The following is an 18393-nucleotide window of genomic DNA, read 5'->3' on the forward strand; positions in this document are numbered from 1 at the left end:
GGGCCACGTACCTCGTCGATGCATTCACCAGCATCTTCAGGCTGCTGGGGTTCCGGATGAGCTTGTCCAGCATGCAGACGATCTCATCAAACTTGGGCCTGCTGTTCCGATCCTTCTGCCAGCAATCCAGCATGAGTTGGTAGAGAGCAGCCGGGCAGTCCATCGGGCTGGGCAAACGATACCCTTCTTCAACAGCTTTAATCACCTGCGGAATGACAGATCAGATGCTGCGCTTTTGTCTCTCAAGGCAAACTGTTTTTACTCAGGCGCTTCAAGCAGCCCAGCAAAACAGCCTCAGAAAAATCAACAGGCAGATTTGCCTGTATGAAATATTCACTCAAGACACCTCTGCTGGTAGCTTCAGTTCTATGCACATCAAAGTCTGTGATAATCACAAATTCTTATATTCATACTAGCGGGACCCGGCCATACGTTGCTGTGGCAATTGTCCTTCTCATCACAGTCCACAACCCACACAGATGTCCATGCAGGTCCAATGATCCCCAGCATAGCCTTTTGAGGTGGTCAAATGGAATCCCTCTGTCCCTTTTCAATTCACATCGTTATATGGTGCTGTCTTGGTTTTTAGTATAAGGTAACCCTTTCCATTGCACAGTGGAACTGTCCAGAGTGCGAATTCTGCTGTCCATGAGGCTGGTTGACACGCACTGTCCTGGCTTGGGTAAGACAGAACTGGGGCAAGGAGGCTATCCCAGTCAGGCAGCAGAGGCAGGGTGGTGAGGCGCTCAGATTGAGGCCAGCCCTCTGGGTTCTTAAATGTAAGGAATTCCATAGAAGCAGAAATAAAAGGCTTTTTGGTGTAAAAGACCGTTTATTCAGACATCCTAGAAAGCTCACGTACACGCAGTGGCAGGAATAGAGTCTCCCGCCAGAAACACAGGTTATAACTCTGTCCATCCCATCCCCCCTCCCGGATTCCCATGGGAAAGGAGTTCTCATCTCTCTCGCAGAGATAAGGTCAGAGTCTCCGCCGCAGGTGCTGGCCCATCGCCTGGGTTATGGAATCCAGTCAAGGCCAGGCGGCTGTCCTGAACATCAACACCATTGAATCCTTTACACTCTGCCTCCCTTAAGAAAAACTTCTCCCCCCCAGGTTTGTTCGGAAAGGTGCGGTGAAAAGCAGAAATGAGGGCAGGGGCGTCAATATTTTCGGAATAGACCCATTGATTATACCCGGAGGAATATCCCACCCAAGAGGCCTTAAATATTTAGCGTTTCGCGATTAAAACGCAGTCCAGGATGGCGTCAATTTAAGTAATGCTTGTGGCCATCAATTATAGTCGTGGGGTCTCTGCGTGGTCGTTGCCGAGCATTGGAAGCGAGGGCCTCACTTGAGCAAACTGGAATGAAAAGACAGGATGGATATTACTTAAGAGAATTAGGCAAAGTCCAATCGGGCGGTGACATCATTAATCACTTTAGTAATCCTAAAAGGATACGCGAATCTTTTGCCCAGTTTTGAAAATTTATATGCGATCTCTGATTTTTTGGTAGACAAACCACGCAGAAGCCCACACGTTAAGGAAAATCCGAGCGGTGCTTATCCGCTTGAAGTTTTGGGGAGTCTTTAGCCTGCTGTAAGGCGGTCTGGGCCGTTTTCCACCCTACGACCCGAAGCGAAATCCACTGTTGGAACTTTCCGGAGGATTCGCGCTTTCGCGAGCGGATTCGCGACGACGGAGGGAAGGATCGACCAGGCTGCGATTTCGAAGGGGTTTTTTTTTGTCCTGCTCTGAGCCTCATTGTTATACGCGTATTCTGCCAACCGAATTAACTTCGCGCAGCAGATAGCTTGGTGATAGTTGGTGTAACAAGCGTAAATATTGCTCCAGGGTTCTCTTCGTTCTCTCTCGACTCACCGTCACTTTGAAGGCATTGGTAGGGGGAGGCAATTACCGGGGCGGCATTTTAACAAGCCCAGGAAAGCTTTCAAGAACTTTGAAAGGAATTAGGGCCCGCAGTGGGAGAACCACCTTAACGGGGCCAGTGAGTGTAGGCGATAAATATGCTGAATGATTAGGCGCGCTAACTTAGGAGCGGAGGAGTTGGGAAAACATGGGGCTAATGGGCTTGTTTAGAAAATAAGTCCACCACCACCCACAAAGACCGTGTTGCCTTGACTTTCTGGCAGATCCGTGTAAAATCCATGGAGATGACTTCCCAGGGGAGTGAGGCCACCGGGAGAGGCTTCAACAGACCATGGGGTTTTCGAGGAACGGATTTGGCTTCCGCACAAACAGAGCAACCCTTGATATATGTCTCAATGTCTTTGCGCATCGCGCGCCACCAAAATTGACGGCGGGCCAAATGCAGAGTCTTAAGGAAGCCAAAATGTCCAGCCGAGCGGGCATCATGACAGGCACCGAGAACAACTGCTTACGGAGGGGGGGAGGCACGTACCAACAATCCCCTTGCCGCCAAACACCATTCTCCAGAAGTAAGTGGGAGTCACCTTCCTCCGCTGGTGGCTTTCAGCGCCAGCCCCGCCTCCTCGAGTTCTCGTGGGAAAGGAGAGACCGAGCTACGAGAATGGGTGGAGAAGGAGGAGTGGATGTCTGAAGATCGAGTGACAGCCAGCCCTAATTGGGAGGGGGAGAGAACAGTGCGAGGATATCACGTAAGGAACGCTCCACCCCCCTCCCCGGACAGGCGTGAGAGCGCATCAGCCAGTTTATTGGTTTTTCCGAGGAAAAAAATGGACAGTGAAATGAAACGAGAAAAGAAATCGGCCCAACGGAGTTCGTTTTCGCGGACATCTTGAGGGGGGTGGAAAGAGCTGCGACCAAAGTTCTAGCGTGATCCGACCAAACTTGAAAGGGGTGTTTAGCCCCCTCCAGCCGAATGGCGCCAAAGTGGAAGATGCTTACTTTGATGGCCGCAGTCTCTTTATCCCCTACAGTCCAGTTGAGCTCAGCACCCGAGAATTTCTAACATTAAATAAGGCACGGAACCAGCCTATCATCTTTATTTCTCTGCAACAGGGCTGCACCAAAGCGCTTTGTCCGAGGCATCCACGTGAACCACAAAAGGAAGATCTGGGTCAGAGATGTTTTAGGATAGGATACGGTAGTAAAAGCTGATTTTTAAATGTTGAAAAGGCTGTCTGACATTCTTTAGACCAGGAAAGGGGGGCCCCGGGCTTGGCAGCCTGTGGGTCTTTACCGCGCCAGATAGCGTAGGAATGCTGTGAAGTGGGAGAGTCCAGTTCAGCGGTGGGGTATAAAGTCCGCGATAGAAATTAGCAAACCCTAGGAAAGATTGGAGTTCCTTCCGATTGGTAGGGGCAGCGAGGCCATTGGAGGACTGCTTCAATCTTAACAGGATCCATTTTTAGCCTTTCGGAAGAGATCCATTAACCCAGAAAGTCGATAGAGGTTTGGTGGAGATTAGGCTGTAGAAAGTTTGGCAAAGAGGGAGTTGTTGAGCAAGCGTTTTGTACTTCCCGAACCAAGGCTTCATGCTCCTCTATGGTTTATTGAATAAATTAAAACATCATCTAAATTACACCGCACTACTCCCTTGTATAATAAATCATGGAGAACTTCGTTGATAAGAGCCACTCGCTCCGGGGGCCGCACTTAACCCGAATAATTATTAAGTATTCATACTGTCCAAATTTTGTGTCAGAAATGCAGTCAAATGTTCATAGCCTTCCGCAATCCTGACCCTGTAGTTAGCTTCTCTTAAGTCCAACAAGTAAAAATGCGTCCACTTGCCCAATGCATCTAAAAGGTCCTTGATTAATGGCAAAGGGAATTTATTGGACAGGGAAACCGCATTGAAAGTCCTCTCATTAATCCGTGCAGAGCCTTAAAGCATCCGTCCTTTTTTTTTACAAATAATACAGGAGCAGCATGTGTTGATGTTTGGTAGCTTCGTCGTATGAACCCGCGAAAGCAAGGTTCTTGTCTAAGAAGGCACGAAGTTCCTTCTCCCTCATTAGCTCATGCGGTAGATTCTGCTCCTTGGTGTAGTTGGAGCCCCTGGCTGTAATAACGGTATTTTGCAGTCAGTGTCTCTATGGGGTGGCAATTGATCGCGATTCCTTGCTCCTGAAATACTCTGGCTAAATCTTGTGTTAGCGGGTGGAATGCCCGGTAGATTCGAGCAATTAGAGCGTGCACCTTGCCTAGGACGAAGCCAGGGGGGTATGTCACTAGGAGGTGAGTTTTTCCCCCAATTCATGTGTTCCTCCGCGAGGGAGGGGTCAGTGAATTCTAAGATCGCTTTCTTTCCAAAATGAATTTTTTGGTTCATGTAACAACGCTTTCACCATGGCAAGTACGCCCAGGACTATGGAGTGCTCTTAACGGCGCCAGAATAAAACTAATTTTCTCCCAATGGTCAGCGCCAGCTTAAGGAGGACCGGTTAGCGCTTTTGAACTGGGTCGGTCCTTCGGCCCCGGTATGGGCTGCCGTCCATTTGGGTGAAATCCGGTATGGGCTTAGCCAGGGAATTGGGTCCTAGTCAAGAAGTTCACTCCTCGCTTCACCTGGGGTCAAAAGCATTAAACAATGGGAGCACCCAGAATCTACATAAGGAGCTGAGGCTATAATAAGTGTGCTTAGCGAAGGGTTGGCCAGAATCGCTTGAATCGCATGGGGCTGCCTTCACTCTCACCGTGAGATCTGGAGTCGAACCCATATCCATGGGGGGGGGGGGCTGAAAGAAGAAAGGCAAACAGCTGCTTCCCCCTCCTCTGGGTCGCCTTCGGTAACCGCCTTTAGATGAGCCCGTTGGGGGCGGCCCGGATTTGCGTGGTGGCTTGGCAGATGGGGAGTGCGTGCGGCCGGAGCGGTTATTTCTGTTTTTTTTTCGGGCAGTTGGCGGCTAGATGACCCGGTCCTCCGCGAGTAAAGACACAATCCCAGACGGCGACGGCGCTCGGAGGTGGTTTTTCGTTGGAAGGCTGCTGGGCTTGGCTTGCGAAGTCGAAATGGTGGTCGTGAGCGGCGGGTTTTGGGCGTGGGCGGCCCTCGGCACGAAGCGTAATCCAAACGAGACGCCGCTTGAGATCCTAATTCGATCCAATCAGCAATAGATGCGGGAGAACTGGAATAAGTCGAACACCGTTTCCCGCAGTTTGCCGTCGACGGCATCTCGAGAAGTATTCACATTTCATGGCGCTCAGGCCAACTCAGGAGGAAGTCGAAGCAGCCGCCGCGACGAAATTCGCGGGGCAAATTCGGCAAAGGAGCGGTTGCCTTTGCTGAATAGATTTGATGGTGCGGATGGCTTCATTTTCCAGCACCGGATCTTGGAAGCGCAGCCCTTAAAGGCTTGGAGGAACGCAGGTTCAGTGCGAGTATCCTCCCCGCGGATCAAAAAAAGAGTCATTAAACCAGTCGGGCGTACGCTTCCATCCAAGAGCGGAACCGATGTCCCAGATTTTTTTTTTTTTTTTTTTCGGCGTTCAGACCGGTACAGATCAGTCATAGTCACTCCATGTGGGCATCGAGTTGTAGGATGAAGTAGGGGAGTTTGGAAGCCGGTCCCCATCGAAACAGTGGCGAGGCCGATTGGAGGGTCTGTAGCGTATCCTTCTCTCCACGGGTTCTTTGCGAAAAGCCGCTACGTAAGCGGTTCTAAAGAGTTGAGGCAGCGGGCGCAGGGGAGGGCCGGAATCGGTCGAGGTGGGGGCACCAACGCCCGGTGCCACTGGTGCTCTGGTGGGAGTACAGGTCTTTGGAAGGTGGCAGAATCTTGCGCGAGTAGCAGGACCCAGCAGCATCGCCGCCTCTGGCGTTGGCACATTGTACCAGTGACAGCGCCGAGACTTTCAACTTCTGGGGCATCTTGTCCTGCTGCTTCTTCAGCTCCCTTTTCCAAGGCGGCTAAGTCTCTCTCCTTGCGGGTCAAGGCATCCTGGTGCGCATATGCAAAGCTGCTTTCTCTCGTTCCAGTTTGGCCAGTTCGATCTTCGTTGAATAGCTGCAGTTAGTTCACTTTATGCGTACGCCTTGGCCTTAACGCTTTCGCGTTGACAGCTCTAAGTCCAGTTTGAGTGTTCCAGGACCTTATCATGGACTGATAGATTCTGCATATATTGCCGTTGCAGCGCGTCTCTGGCACGGTCCAATTCGAAGCTTAGATTTCTTTGCGCTTCGCTTGTTCCCGGTCTTTTTGCAGGTTTTCACGCTCTTGCTGCAGCTGCTCTCGTTCCTCTTCCCATAGCTTGGCGTTCCACGGCCCCATGCTTCCTGGGTCATCTGCGCCACGTCGGCTCCACTTCCTCATATCCCAGCTCTCTTTTTGACGGAGGGGGAATAGATCCGGATGGGAAGGCAGAGCTTTCTTCGGATTCCTTCTTCATCAGAATGCAGCACCTACGTGTTCACCGGCGGCTCCACGGGACCTCAGGTTCAGCTGCTAAGCGATCCGGGATCTTGGGGTCCGATCGGGAAGCTTTGAAATGCGGATACCCCTCCCAACTCTCCGATATAGTCCTGGTTTCCAACGGTGGTCTTAGGACGGGCCCCAGTGCTATGCCACGGTGGGATTCTTGGGAGCATCACCAAAAATCTACGAGTCCAGGAATCGTTCAATGGACTCCCCTGTGTTGTCACGCATGAAAGCGTGGTCAGGCCCGTCTCCCTCCGCGACAGGTTGCATCTGAGGTTTGTAATCCACACCGGAAACTTGGGGCAGATATCCGATCCACAGGCTTCGATCCATAGACAGCGCCCCCAACCACTCATGCTGAAGTCCACATGATGCGTCTCCTGCGTCCCTCGTCCCAATGGAGTAAGGGGAGACTTCGCGTTGATCACGAGGATTCGGGAAAGCAGTCACCCAGCTGAGACCCGCTCTCCCGCGCCGTTCCTCCAAATCCATAAGGGAAAGCTCGGAGCCCTCTCCGGGGGCTACCGCTTTTTTACCTTCCACAGATTCAGGAATATTCAACCTCCATGCCGAGACACCAGAGGTCCACTGCGCACTGGGGAGATAGGATGAACTAAGATTCCTGCCACAATGTAAGGAATTCCATAGAAGCAGAAATAAAAAGGCTTTTGGTGTAAAAGACCGTTTATTCAGACATCCTAGAAAGCTCACGTACACGACGTGGCAGGAATAGAGTCTCCCGCCAGAAACACAGGTTATAACTCTGTCCATCCCATCCCCCCTCCCGGATTCCCATGGGAACGGAGTTCTCATCTCTCTCGCAGAGATAAGGTCAGAGTCTCCGCCGCAGGTGCTGGCCCATCGCCCGGGTTATGGAATCCAGTCAAGGCCAGGCGGCTGTCCTGAACATCAACACCATTGAATCCTTTACATTAAAGGGCCATGTGCCAGTAGTGTTGGTTTGCCCCCACCCTGCGGATTTTCTTAGAAGAAAAAGGCAAACTCCAGCTCGCTTTTAGTAAAAGAGAGCTGTGGCGAATATGGGTGAGGAAGTGGGTAAGGGGTGGTTGGATGTGAGGGAGGGCAGAGTGAGGTGTGTGAGGATGAGCTGGATGTGTGTTGTGTGGTAGTAGTGGGTGAGGCACAGAGAGTGAAAGTTACCTGCATGTGTGGGGGGGGGACCCCACCTGATGTCTCACATGGCAAAGTGTGTATGTGTTTCACTTCCAATCATATTACCTAACAGTATTACCTATTTACTATTTTCAATGCTTATCTGTGGTCATCTGCGCAAACATTGTAAGGGCATACCAACACCTCAGGCTGTCAGGATGGGCTCCCTGGCGGGCTCATCCCCCCTCCCCTTCCTGGCTTCCAGAAAACAAAAGTTAAAATGCAGCCACAGCCACAGCTCTCCAAGGTGTGACCAGCCCCCTGTTTTTTGTAATGTTAACTCTGTATTTGAATGGTGGGATTCTTCCCTTTGTTATATTACTGTAACTGCGGCTCTTGGGCCCGGCAAGGGGCAGGCCAAGGTCAACAGGGGTTTAAGGTTTAATTCTTTCTATATTCCTCAGAAATCGTCTATCTCTCGCATGCTTCAGTTCTCAATAAAGTCTTACGTTTTTAAAAGAAAAACTACAGCTTGCTTTATTTTGGGACTGCGGTCTTACACTTAAGACAATTTCTCCCTAAACTCGACCTGAGTCCCATACGCGCCGTGGACGGGGCTTCAGGCGAGAAGACTACCAATGGTCAAGGGACAGCCACTGTGAAGGACGTCGTTGGCCCCAAAGAGGCTGCAGCAGATGCAACAGTGGGAGAAATGCCGGCTCCCGGAGCTGATGGCAGGGTGATCCCCCGCCTACTACCCGATACCGGACGCGGAGTCAGAGGCACCCACGACTCACCCTGGACAAACCCACTCACACACGTGGCCAAGTGTGGTACCAGCAGACGGGGAGGAGAGAGTCGGACTGGTTCCTACGCAAATTGGAGGAAGAAGACGAGGTGCCCCAAGATGACTACAGGCGAGCACCTCGGCGTGCGGAGGAGGCCTGGCACGAGGAACGAGAGGAGATGTGCTGGCAGATTGAGAGGCTATCTCGGGACATGGAGCTGCTGCGGGCCAGGGATGTGGCCCGGGCGGAGGAGGAGCTAACCCTCCACCAGGAGATAGAGCACTTGCAGGCGCAACGACGGACAGTGACGGACTCGGGGAACCCTAGGCAGGGGGCAGACTCCACGTCTACACAGCCGCCGCTGCTTGTGGGAACCCCCCAACAGGCCGTGTGGCCAATGGACCGGCCACCACAATGCAGGGACCTGAAGGCCCGGGTCAACGGCAAAGTCGAATCCCTCCCCTACTTACTGGTACAAGTGGAGGTGCACATGCAATGCTACGGCGAGTCCTACGAGGATGACACCGACCAGATCCACGAGGTCAGGGCCTGCTTGGAAGGAGACACAGTGGCCTGGTACACGGGACTTCATGAACTTTCGTCATTCCCTCGCTTCATGTCGGCCCTACGCCAGAGATTCGAGGATCCCTTTCAAGAGGAAAGGATGAAGCAGAAGCCGCAGAACCTCCAACAGGGCACACGCTCGGTGGTGGACTTCACGTCAGAGTTCTGCCAGCTGGCCGGGCAGATCCGGGACTGGCCCGAGCAAGTCCTGATCCACTTCTATAAGGAGGCGCTGGATCCAGAGATCGTGCAGTGGGGTATGATGGGCGGTGGCCCCCCAACCCTAGCGGGATAGTACCAGTGAGCAGGAGAAACCAAAATTCGCCTGATCAAGGCACAGAGCTACTGCCGCCGGTCCAGCCCTAGGAGACGCTCCCCACCCACACCGACCAGTGGCACCCCAGCCAAACCCCGTTCCCTCACGAGGAGCGAATTGGGGCCCGAAGAGTCACAGTATGCACGACGCAGACGGCTGGGACTTTGCCTGTCCTGAGGGGGCGAGGGCCATCTTGCTGCTATTTGCCCTGGGAACCGGGGAGGTTCAGGAGGACTCCCAAAGCAGGGGGGCTAAGCAAGGAGGTAGGCCAGCTCCTAAGTCCTCTCCCAAACAGAGTAAGGCCGAGAGGGGTATGTGTATGCGTCTGGAGGAGTTCGGCCCAGAGTAGTCAGGCGACTCAGATGCCAGCACAGGGTCAGAGGGAACCAACAGCGACCTGGCCTAAAGGGCATCTCACAGTCGGCTAGTGGCTCTCACTGCCCCGTCCTAGTGCCCCTTACCCTAAGCAATCACAGGAGTAGAGTTACGGTAAACTCGCAAGCACTAGTAGATTCGGGGTGTACCCATTGCCTGATGCACCCCTCCCTGGTGGCCCAGTTAGGCTTGAAGCAGATACCTACATCGCCCCATCAAGTTCGAACAGATGGATGGGAGGGTGTTAGGGAGAGCCCCCGCAACCCATAACACAGAGCCGGTGTTGTTGCAATGCGGGGAGTACTTGGAGAAATGTTCCTTCGTGATCGTGCCCATGGCAAAATACACAAGTGTACTGGACATCCTGTGGCTATGAGATCTTGAGCTGCAAATTGACTGGGGGGCGGGGGGCATAACGTTTCGTGACCCCCCGTGTGGGGCCCACATGGCAGGGGCACCGCCACAAGATCTGGGCCCCTCCCAGGAAATGGCTGGGTCAGCGGAGGCAGCGGAACTGATCCCCCCAGAGTACCGAGACTTGGCTAGGGTTTTCGAGGAGGGGGAGTGCGATCGGCTTCCCCCACACCAGAGCACAGACTGTAAAATCGAACTGAAACCGGGAGCCCAGCTGCCTAAAAGTCACCTCTACCCAATGAGTCCTCCCTGGGATGAAAAAAAACCCCAGACTAAAGTGATGCAGCAATGTGAATATTCAAAAACCTGCCCACATTGGAAAGGCACGTTGAGTGAAAATTTGAAAGCAATCCGTCCAGTGGTTTCGGAGTTAGAGCACGACTCACAAACGGTCGGTTTGCTTTTTATATATATAGATTGCAACCATGGCAAATGCTTGACAGCCAGCTCTTTCTACTCAAGCAAGTTTCCATCTGCTGAAAGTCCATGTCGCTCAAGTGGCAGTGGTTCCATGGTGTTCCTCAGGTGGAGGGGGTGTTTTGGTGGACAGTTGGCAAACTTCTTCACATGATCGGGGTGGGTGTTCTGTGTTCAACTTCTTTTTGATTTGTGCACAGCATAAACAAACTGCAGACACCTGACAAAGGGAACTGTGACTCTTAAAAGCTTCTACCCCTAAAATCTTATTGGTCCCTAAGAGGCTTCTGGACTCAAATCCAACTGCAGACATCTCTGCAAACCCCAGAATGCAAATTTCCTCCTCTGTTTGCAAGAGAGGGGGTGGATCTGATGCTCCAATAATACTGGGGAGAGCTGACCTAAAAGTGGCTGAAGTTCTTATATTTTAAGAGATTTGCAAATGCAGCTATAATTTTGTTTCTCGAATTTTGTTTCTCTATAATTTTGTTTCTCGAAATAACCAGAGGCTAAGGTGTGGTGAGGAATAATGCAAGGCAGGGGGCACTCTTGAGAAGCAGGGTGGGCAGAAATTCATTCAGCATAACTGCTAAATCTAGGCCTGTGCTGATAGTTTCAAATGAAGATTATAACTGTAACCTCCCTTTCTAGGGTATAGCGGAAAAAGTGATGGTGGAAGCAGTGGGGCTCCGTGCTGTTATCTGTATCTAATCTCCCTGCAACGGGGCACACAAAAGGGTAACTGGAGCATGTTAAAGAGTATCTAATCCCCATTTAGAAATGGTGCGTACATTTCCCTAAGACTCATTCAGAATCCAGGCTGCCCAAACAATCTGGCAGACCACACAGCCTCCTCTCCTTTCCCAGAGGAATCTGCTCTGGAGATTAAGCCGTGTCAGTCTGTCAGTGGGTCTGAATTGAGTAATAAAAAGCATTCATCCCGTGACAGCCATTCAGCCTCAAAAATAATACTGATGGATGCTGTATTAAGTCCCATTCATGGGACAACAATGTTCCTGCCAAGGGAATCTGTCTCAGTTCTGTTGTTTCACTTTGTTGAAAAGCATGTTTACGCTGGTGAAATGAAAGAGCTGGCAACAAAAGGGGATGGAAGGAGGAAGTGAGGCCCATAATTCTCTGGGGTTCTGCAATGCAGATGCAGCATTCAAGCCAACAGCAGTGGGCCGGGGCAGAATGGTGCGTGCGTGCGTGCGTGCGTCTCTGTGTGTGTGTGTGTGCAACCCCAAAGTATCCTGTTTGTTTCCTCAGTCTGCTGGTTGGCTGCTGTGTGACAGAGAGTTTGCTGCACCGGATGGACCTCGGGTCTGATCCAGCAGGGCTCTTCTGTTGTCCTTATCTAAATGGTGAAAAATCAGATGCCCACTCTTGTCAGGATCAGCATCCAGGGAGCTGCACCCAGTGCAGCAGCTCAGTTTGCAACTTGGTCTGAATGGGACTGCAAGTGCTTTTTATTCTGTCACACCCTCTTCCGCACATGAAGAATAATGCACTTTCAATCCACTTTCAATGCACTTTGAAGTCATGCAGAATAGTAAAATCCACCTGCAGACCATTGTGAAAGTCAATTGAAAATGCATTATCCTGCATGTGCGGAAAGGGCCAATATAATGCAGGCATAACACAGACTGAAACGCAGCTGTGCTTCACGTGTGCAGAAGCCAAGTTTGCTTACACATCCAGCTGCCACTTTATTCTCAAAAAGTGCCACAATATTTTCACTTCTACCAGTTCAGGACACTGATTTTCACATCAGGAATGAAAAGATACCAGCCCCACTTCACTACCCCTGACAGTGCTGTCATTTTGTTCGATGAATATATATTTTTTCACATGGAAGGCAACCAGATTCCTTACATCTTGATTCGTCATCTCCCAGTAAGGTCTTTCTCCGTAGGACACCACTTCCCACATCACAATCCCGTAGCTCCAGATGTCACTGGCAGAGGTGAATTTCCGGAAGGCGATGGCTTCTGGCGCGGTCCATCGGATTGGAATTTTACCTCCCTGGGATGAAAAAAAGCCCAGACTAGAGTGATGCACGTTTATCTCGCAGACCCCACAGCCCACGCTTCTGGTTGGGAATGAGGCAGGGGAGAAGTGAAGGTGTAGAGGCACAAAAACCCTTTCTGGTGTCCTCTTGATGGGACTGCAGGTTGGCTGCTCCTGGCTTGTGCTGAAGGCTCGTGCTGCCCAGGTCTCGCTCAGAATCATGTCTTGGTTGGGTCATGACAGCAGACAAACGAAGCCTTCGGCACAGAGCCCCCGACGGCCCCCGCAGTGGGGGCTTTGGGCGCCTGGAGGCTTCGTTCAAAACTTATTTTTGGACCTGGCAAGTGCATACTGAAGGTGGAGGCATTTTGAACCTGCCCACAAATCACATACCTGCCCCCTCCCTAACCCTCCTCCCCAGGGTGGGTGGGCCATGACCAGATGAGGGGACCCTTCCCCTTTCTCCCTAGAATGGGTAGGCCTCGACAAGATGATGGACCTCCTCCCCCCTCCCTCCCCTTCCCCCTTGGTAAGTGGGCGTCAAACAGATGGTGGGTGGGACACGACCAGATGAAAGCCCCCTCCCCACCAGGGAGACATAGAAGAGGAGGTGGCTCGGGGGAAGCTCATGACAACCCGTCTTCCTGTTCACAGTCCCACTGGGGCAGCATTGCTCATTCTTTGCTCAGTAGCTTGAGTTCTGCTATGGACTGCAAAAGAAGACAAGGAAGGGCTAATTTATTGGCTTAAGTTTGACCTCACTTGTTCTCAGTAGGACCATTGTGGAGCAAAACCGCTCGGTTTGTGACCAGGAGCACTTTAGAGGCTGGCAGGAGTTTTGGGGTACACATTTTCAAGAGCCAAAGCTCCCTCTGCTTTTGACTCTCAAAAGCTCACCCCCCCCCCCCCACAAATCTTGTCAGTCTCTACGGTGCTCCTGGACTAGAATCTTGCTGTCCTACTGCAAACCAACATGGCTACTCTTGGAAAACGTAGCAAAGCCTGACTTATCATTGACTGAACTACCTGGACTGAAATCTGATTGTGTCACTCCATCAGATGATTTTTATGAGATTGCTGGCTGGGATCTGAGGAGGGGCAGCAGTTGGGTGGGGAAATGGAACTGAAGAATGGTGGGGGGGGGCAGGGCAAGAAGAGAAGAGAACTGGAAATGGGAGTGAATGTTCGTGCACACAACCACCACCACCCTCTTCTTTCTGGAATGCCTACCAGGTGTTCATATTTTCTTGTCTAGCCCTGCAGTCCATTTATCACGGGTGTTGGCTGAGAAACTTACTCTGGTTGTATAGGCAGCTTCAGGATCGTCTTCCAGAACTCTGGACAAGCCAAAGTCAGATACTTTACACACTAAGTTGCTGTTGATTAGGATGTTTCTTGCAGCCAAATCTCTGTGTACGTAGCCCATGTCAGAAAGGTACTTCATCCCAGATGCAATCCCTCGGAGCATTCCCACCAGTTGAATGATTGTGAACTGCCCGTCGTTCTTCTGAAAAAAATAACACAGCATGTTGAGTGATCAGCAGGTAAGGGAAACTTTTGATCCAGCAGCAGAAGCTGTGTTGGTGTCCCACATGAGGAGGGTGACAAAATGGGTCAGGACTCGGCAGAGGTGCAGTCACAAAGGTACGCAGCAAGATTTTTTTTTTTGAAGATCCAAATTGTTGTGCTGTGTGAAGGATTTGGAGGCTGTGCAAAAGCAAAGGGAGGCTTTGTATACCTGGCCCCTTCACATTGGATCTTTGGGAAGCAGCTGCAGATGGTTTGATTTACGACTGCATCTGGTTCAGTTTACTAACAGTAAATGTTCCCAGTAAGTTGCGCTGGCGTACAGACACCACGCTGGTGCCACGCAGGTTGTGTGGCCACCCAGCAGGGGAAGCTCTTGCAGGCAGCAGAGTTCTGTTCAATCGTAGGGAACTTCCGTGCAGAGGGAGAGAACAGGTAGAGGAACTATTGCTAGCAGTTCTAAGTTATGGTTTTAAATTTTGGTGTTCTCTTTATCTATGTTTGTAAACCACCTGGAGCTTCATAAGGGGGGAAAGCAGTTACTAAAAGTTTTTTTAATTAAGTAAATTAATTCATTAATTATAGGCCGAAATGAATCTGAGAATTAAATGAGTCCAGGTGTTCATAGCCCAGCTAACAGTGCAGGAAAATGCCAAAAACAAAGAGGGATTGTCAAGATTTGTTCAAAAAAGGAAAAGCAGACCATGGAAGAGAGGGGGGTGGTAATAAATACTTTGGGCAGTTGCAGCCTCAATAACCAGGAATGAGAAACCAACAGGAGGAAAGCTGTCAGGTGACCTAACCTATTGAAGACACTCCAGATTCAAGTCTGCTTTCTGGAGACACTAAGAAAGCACACCAAGTCACTGGAAAAACCAAGTAAGAGCCCTTCTCTACCACTCATGTTTAGAATCAATGGTAAAAGGGTATGCCATTGACAAAACAGGCATAGATAATAAGAAAAGTAAATTTTTGGGAGTGGGATATATTTCTTTCAGTATATCGCCATGTTCTTCAGTGTTGGCTACTGATGCCTAATAAAAGACTACTTTGTCTGTTCTCCCTGTGGAATCATCACTTGGTAGACCCTGAACACTCTCTAGAAGCTGAAATGACAGAACAGAGATTATTGTACTTTGTACACGGTTTTTGCCTTTGGACATCGGTGTCTGCTTTTTAAAACATTTCTTACCTTTAAGAAAGTGTCCAAAGATCCATTTTCCATGTATTCAGTCACAATCATGACAGGTTTACCTGGATTTAAAAAGAAAATCCCAAGTTTATCAACCTGAACTCTTGAAATTGTGAACAGCAAATCATTTGATTCTGGTGGGTTTTCCGGGCTGTGTGGCCGTGGTCTGGTGGCTCTTGTTCCTAACGCTTTGCCTGCATCTGTGGCTGGCATCTTCCCTCTGTGATACACCTCTGAAGATGCCAGCCACAGATGCAGGCGAAACATTAGGAACAAGATCCACCAGACCACGGCCACACAGCCCGGGAAACTTACCAGAACCAATTGAATCCGGCCATGAAAGCCTTCAACAATACAGGAAATCATTTGCTTTCCCATACAATCCCAGTCACTCTTAACTGTCAGAGTCAATCCACATATTGCATTACTGAAATGTAGACCTTGGATATTCTAAGCATATACTTTAAAGTGGAAACTATGAGTGAATGCAGTAGTCATGTAGTTGAAAACTTGAGTATAATTGAGGGATATTCATCATGGAGCCTCAACATATATCTCCATTTACTGTGCTAAAAGGAAACCCGATATCATTGTCCTTGTCTGAAAGTTTCTAATCCATGTTCCAAAGAATTAAAAAGTAGTGATGAACAGGTAATAATTATTTTGCCCTGAAATGCTTGATCACAGCCTGTTTTTACAATATTTTAAAACAGTAAACAGAAATCAGTATGCGAAAGCACAGTTAGTCGTGGAAAGTTTTGTCAAGCCATAGCCAAATTATGGCCATTCCACAGGGCTTTCAAGGCAAGAGATGTTCAAAAAATCACAGCTAAAACCCTCGTAAGACAGCCACGTTTGCTTTGGAGCTCCAAGAAGTACTGGTAAGCCACAAGCAGGGCATTTCTTCAGCTCTGGCCCCATCCTGGTGGGCTGCTCTGTCGAAGGAGACTTGGACCCTGTGGGACCTGCCACAGCTCTGCGGGCCTGCAAGACGGAGCTATTTTGCCAGGCCTGTGGTTGAGGGCAGCAGTGGCTTTCCCACAGAGCTGACTTTTGTCTTCATCCGTTTCTGTCTCTCTACTTCTCCCTCTTCTTTTAGAACTAATTAAGGCACCGCTGGTGTATGTTATGTTGGGAAATTCTGATTCTGACTGTTGATTTCATGAATTTTGTTATAAATGTGCTGTCAGCGGCCCTCAGCATATTTATGATGAATAAATAATTAATCTATACAAAGGACGGTTCTCAACAATTATGTCAGTCAGAAGCAGAACTCAGGATGTGCCGAGCAGAGCACTAAGGCTTGGGAGGCTCAAGCAAGGCACATGTTGAAGCTTCATCTCACAGCATCTCTAAGCGTTCAACATACTGTCTATGGCTTTGATGGATGAATTGACTTATTCAGAGTAAGGCAACGTGATGTACACGTGTACTCCCCCCCCCCTACAAGCTCCACATCTACAAAACCTCTGCAACACAACCATTGCAAATAGAGTTTATTTATCAAGTTGTGGCTACTCCAGAGGTGCCACATATATAAAAGAACAATGGCTTCAAGACAAACCAGCACATGGACTTGACCCACAGTTTAACAAGGAGAGGTATGCTCGCATTAATCCCAGATATCACTTTGAACCAAGTTGCTTATTGTTATAGGACATATAGTATACATTAAATTGATGGAAATAACTTAAAACACAATTTAAGTAATAGCCTTTGGTTTACATTTTTAAATCATCTATTTTTTGTATTGTCGAAGGCTTTCATGGCCGGAATCACTGGAGTGCTATGTGGTTTCCGGGCTGTATGGCCGAGTTCTAGCAGCATTCTCTCCTGACGTTTCATCTGTATCTGTGGCTGGCATCTTCAGAGGATCTGATAGTTGGAAAGGAAAGCAAGTGGCTACCTGTGAGTAAAGGTCAATAGGTGAGGGCATCTGAATAGGAGTGGCCTGGCAAGTGAGTAGCAATGAAGTGTAGCGTGTGAGTAACAATGGAGATAGCAAGGTCAATAGGTGAGGCATCTAAATAGAAGTAGTCTGGCCTTTGTACCCTTTGATTATCTGTAGTCATCCTGTGCCTGTGTGGAGCTGATTAGTCACTGTCTTGACTCTAGTGTTTTTCAAAACTGGCAGCCAAATTCTGTTAATTTTCATGGTTTCTTCCTTTCTGTTGAAATTGTCCATGTGCTTGTGGATTTCAATGGCTTCTCTGTGTAGTCTGACGTAGTGGTTATCAGAGTGGTCCAGAATTTCTGTGTTTTCAAATAATATTCTGTGTCCAGGTTGGTTTATTATGTGTTTTGCTATTGCTGATTTTTCTGGCTGAAATAGTCTGCAGTGCCTTTCATGTTCTTTGATTCAGTGCAGTCTTGGTCCTTCAAGGGAACCACTGACCACATAGGAAAACTGATGAAGAAGCACAACCTACAAACAATCTGCAGACCCACTAAGAAAAGTCAACAAATGCTACATTCAGCAAAGGATAAGAGGGATCCTCTAGCTACTGCAGAAGTCTACCGCATGCCATGTAGCTGTGGACAAGTCTACATAGGAACCACCAAGCGCAGCGCTCAGACATGATTTGGTATTGAGATCCAGCCATTTTGGTATTTGCTCAAGTTAAAAGTGTCAAATATCTGGGTATTACCTACCAGTGTAATCTCAGTTGGTCCACACTTTGGCCCTTTCCGCTTGGGCCAGGGAAGCGGCTGTACACCGTTATAAATGATACCAGTGGAGTCCCAGGACTGTTTGCACATTTCCACTCGGGCAGCTGCAGAGCTGCTGCGGTCCATGGAGGCGTGTCCTTTCCCCCCAAACTTACCTTCTCTTCCCTGCATGGCTCTGCAGGGATAAGGGGACAGGTCCCCCTGGCCTTGGGGGTTGGAGGGCAGGAGGCATGTCTCCTTGTCCCTGTAAAGCTGTGCAGGGAGGAGAAGTTTTTTTGGGGAAAGGACGCGCCTAAAAGCAATGCCTCCCACCCGGTGCCGTTCACTTGACACCGGGTGCAAAACACTGTTTTTTTAAAAACTTGCTTGTTGAGCAAGTTTCCAAAACAGCATTTCCCTGCTGGTTATGGGGGGAAAGCACGGTGCTGCCTCATTTCAGAGATGACAGCTGTGCGAAGAGCTCCCCCAGAACAGTGTTTTTACTGTTCCTGGGGCGCTGTCTTTGGCCTGTGCGGAGTGGGCCATAGAGTCGGAATTGTAAATTTGGCCAAACGCTGTTCTGCATCAATTAAATAATTCTTTTTTCTTAAAGGGAATCAATATGTTCTGGCTGCTATTAAAAGTTTGAGGTCAAAACTGCTAT

At 49.6% G+C, this 18393-nt stretch overlaps 1 protein-coding gene across 2 annotated transcripts in view; it reads right to left on the reverse strand.

Moving 5' to 3' along the window:
* EPHA5 (EPH receptor A5) overlaps positions 1-18393 on the reverse strand; it is a 76153-nt gene that overhangs the window by 23452 nt on the left and 34308 nt on the right. For both annotated transcript variants that reach the window (XR_007245721.1, XM_048510401.1), the window contains exons 6-9: positions 15081-15142; positions 13659-13868; positions 12227-12376; positions 12-205 (exon numbers count right to left, since the gene is read on the reverse strand). Coding sequence is in view for 1 of the 2 variants with exons in the window: in XM_048510401.1 (XP_048366358.1) it covers positions 12-205; positions 12227-12376; positions 13659-13868; positions 15081-15142 (616 nt within the window). In the remaining variant the exon portion in view is untranslated. The remainder of the gene's footprint in view (positions 1-11; positions 206-12226; positions 12377-13658; positions 13869-15080; positions 15143-18393) is intronic.

Source organism: Sphaerodactylus townsendi, linkage group LG11 (genome assembly GCF_021028975.2).
Source record: "Sphaerodactylus townsendi isolate TG3544 linkage group LG11, MPM_Stown_v2.3, whole genome shotgun sequence".
NCBI lineage: Eukaryota > Metazoa > Chordata > Lepidosauria > Squamata > Sphaerodactylidae > Sphaerodactylus > Sphaerodactylus townsendi.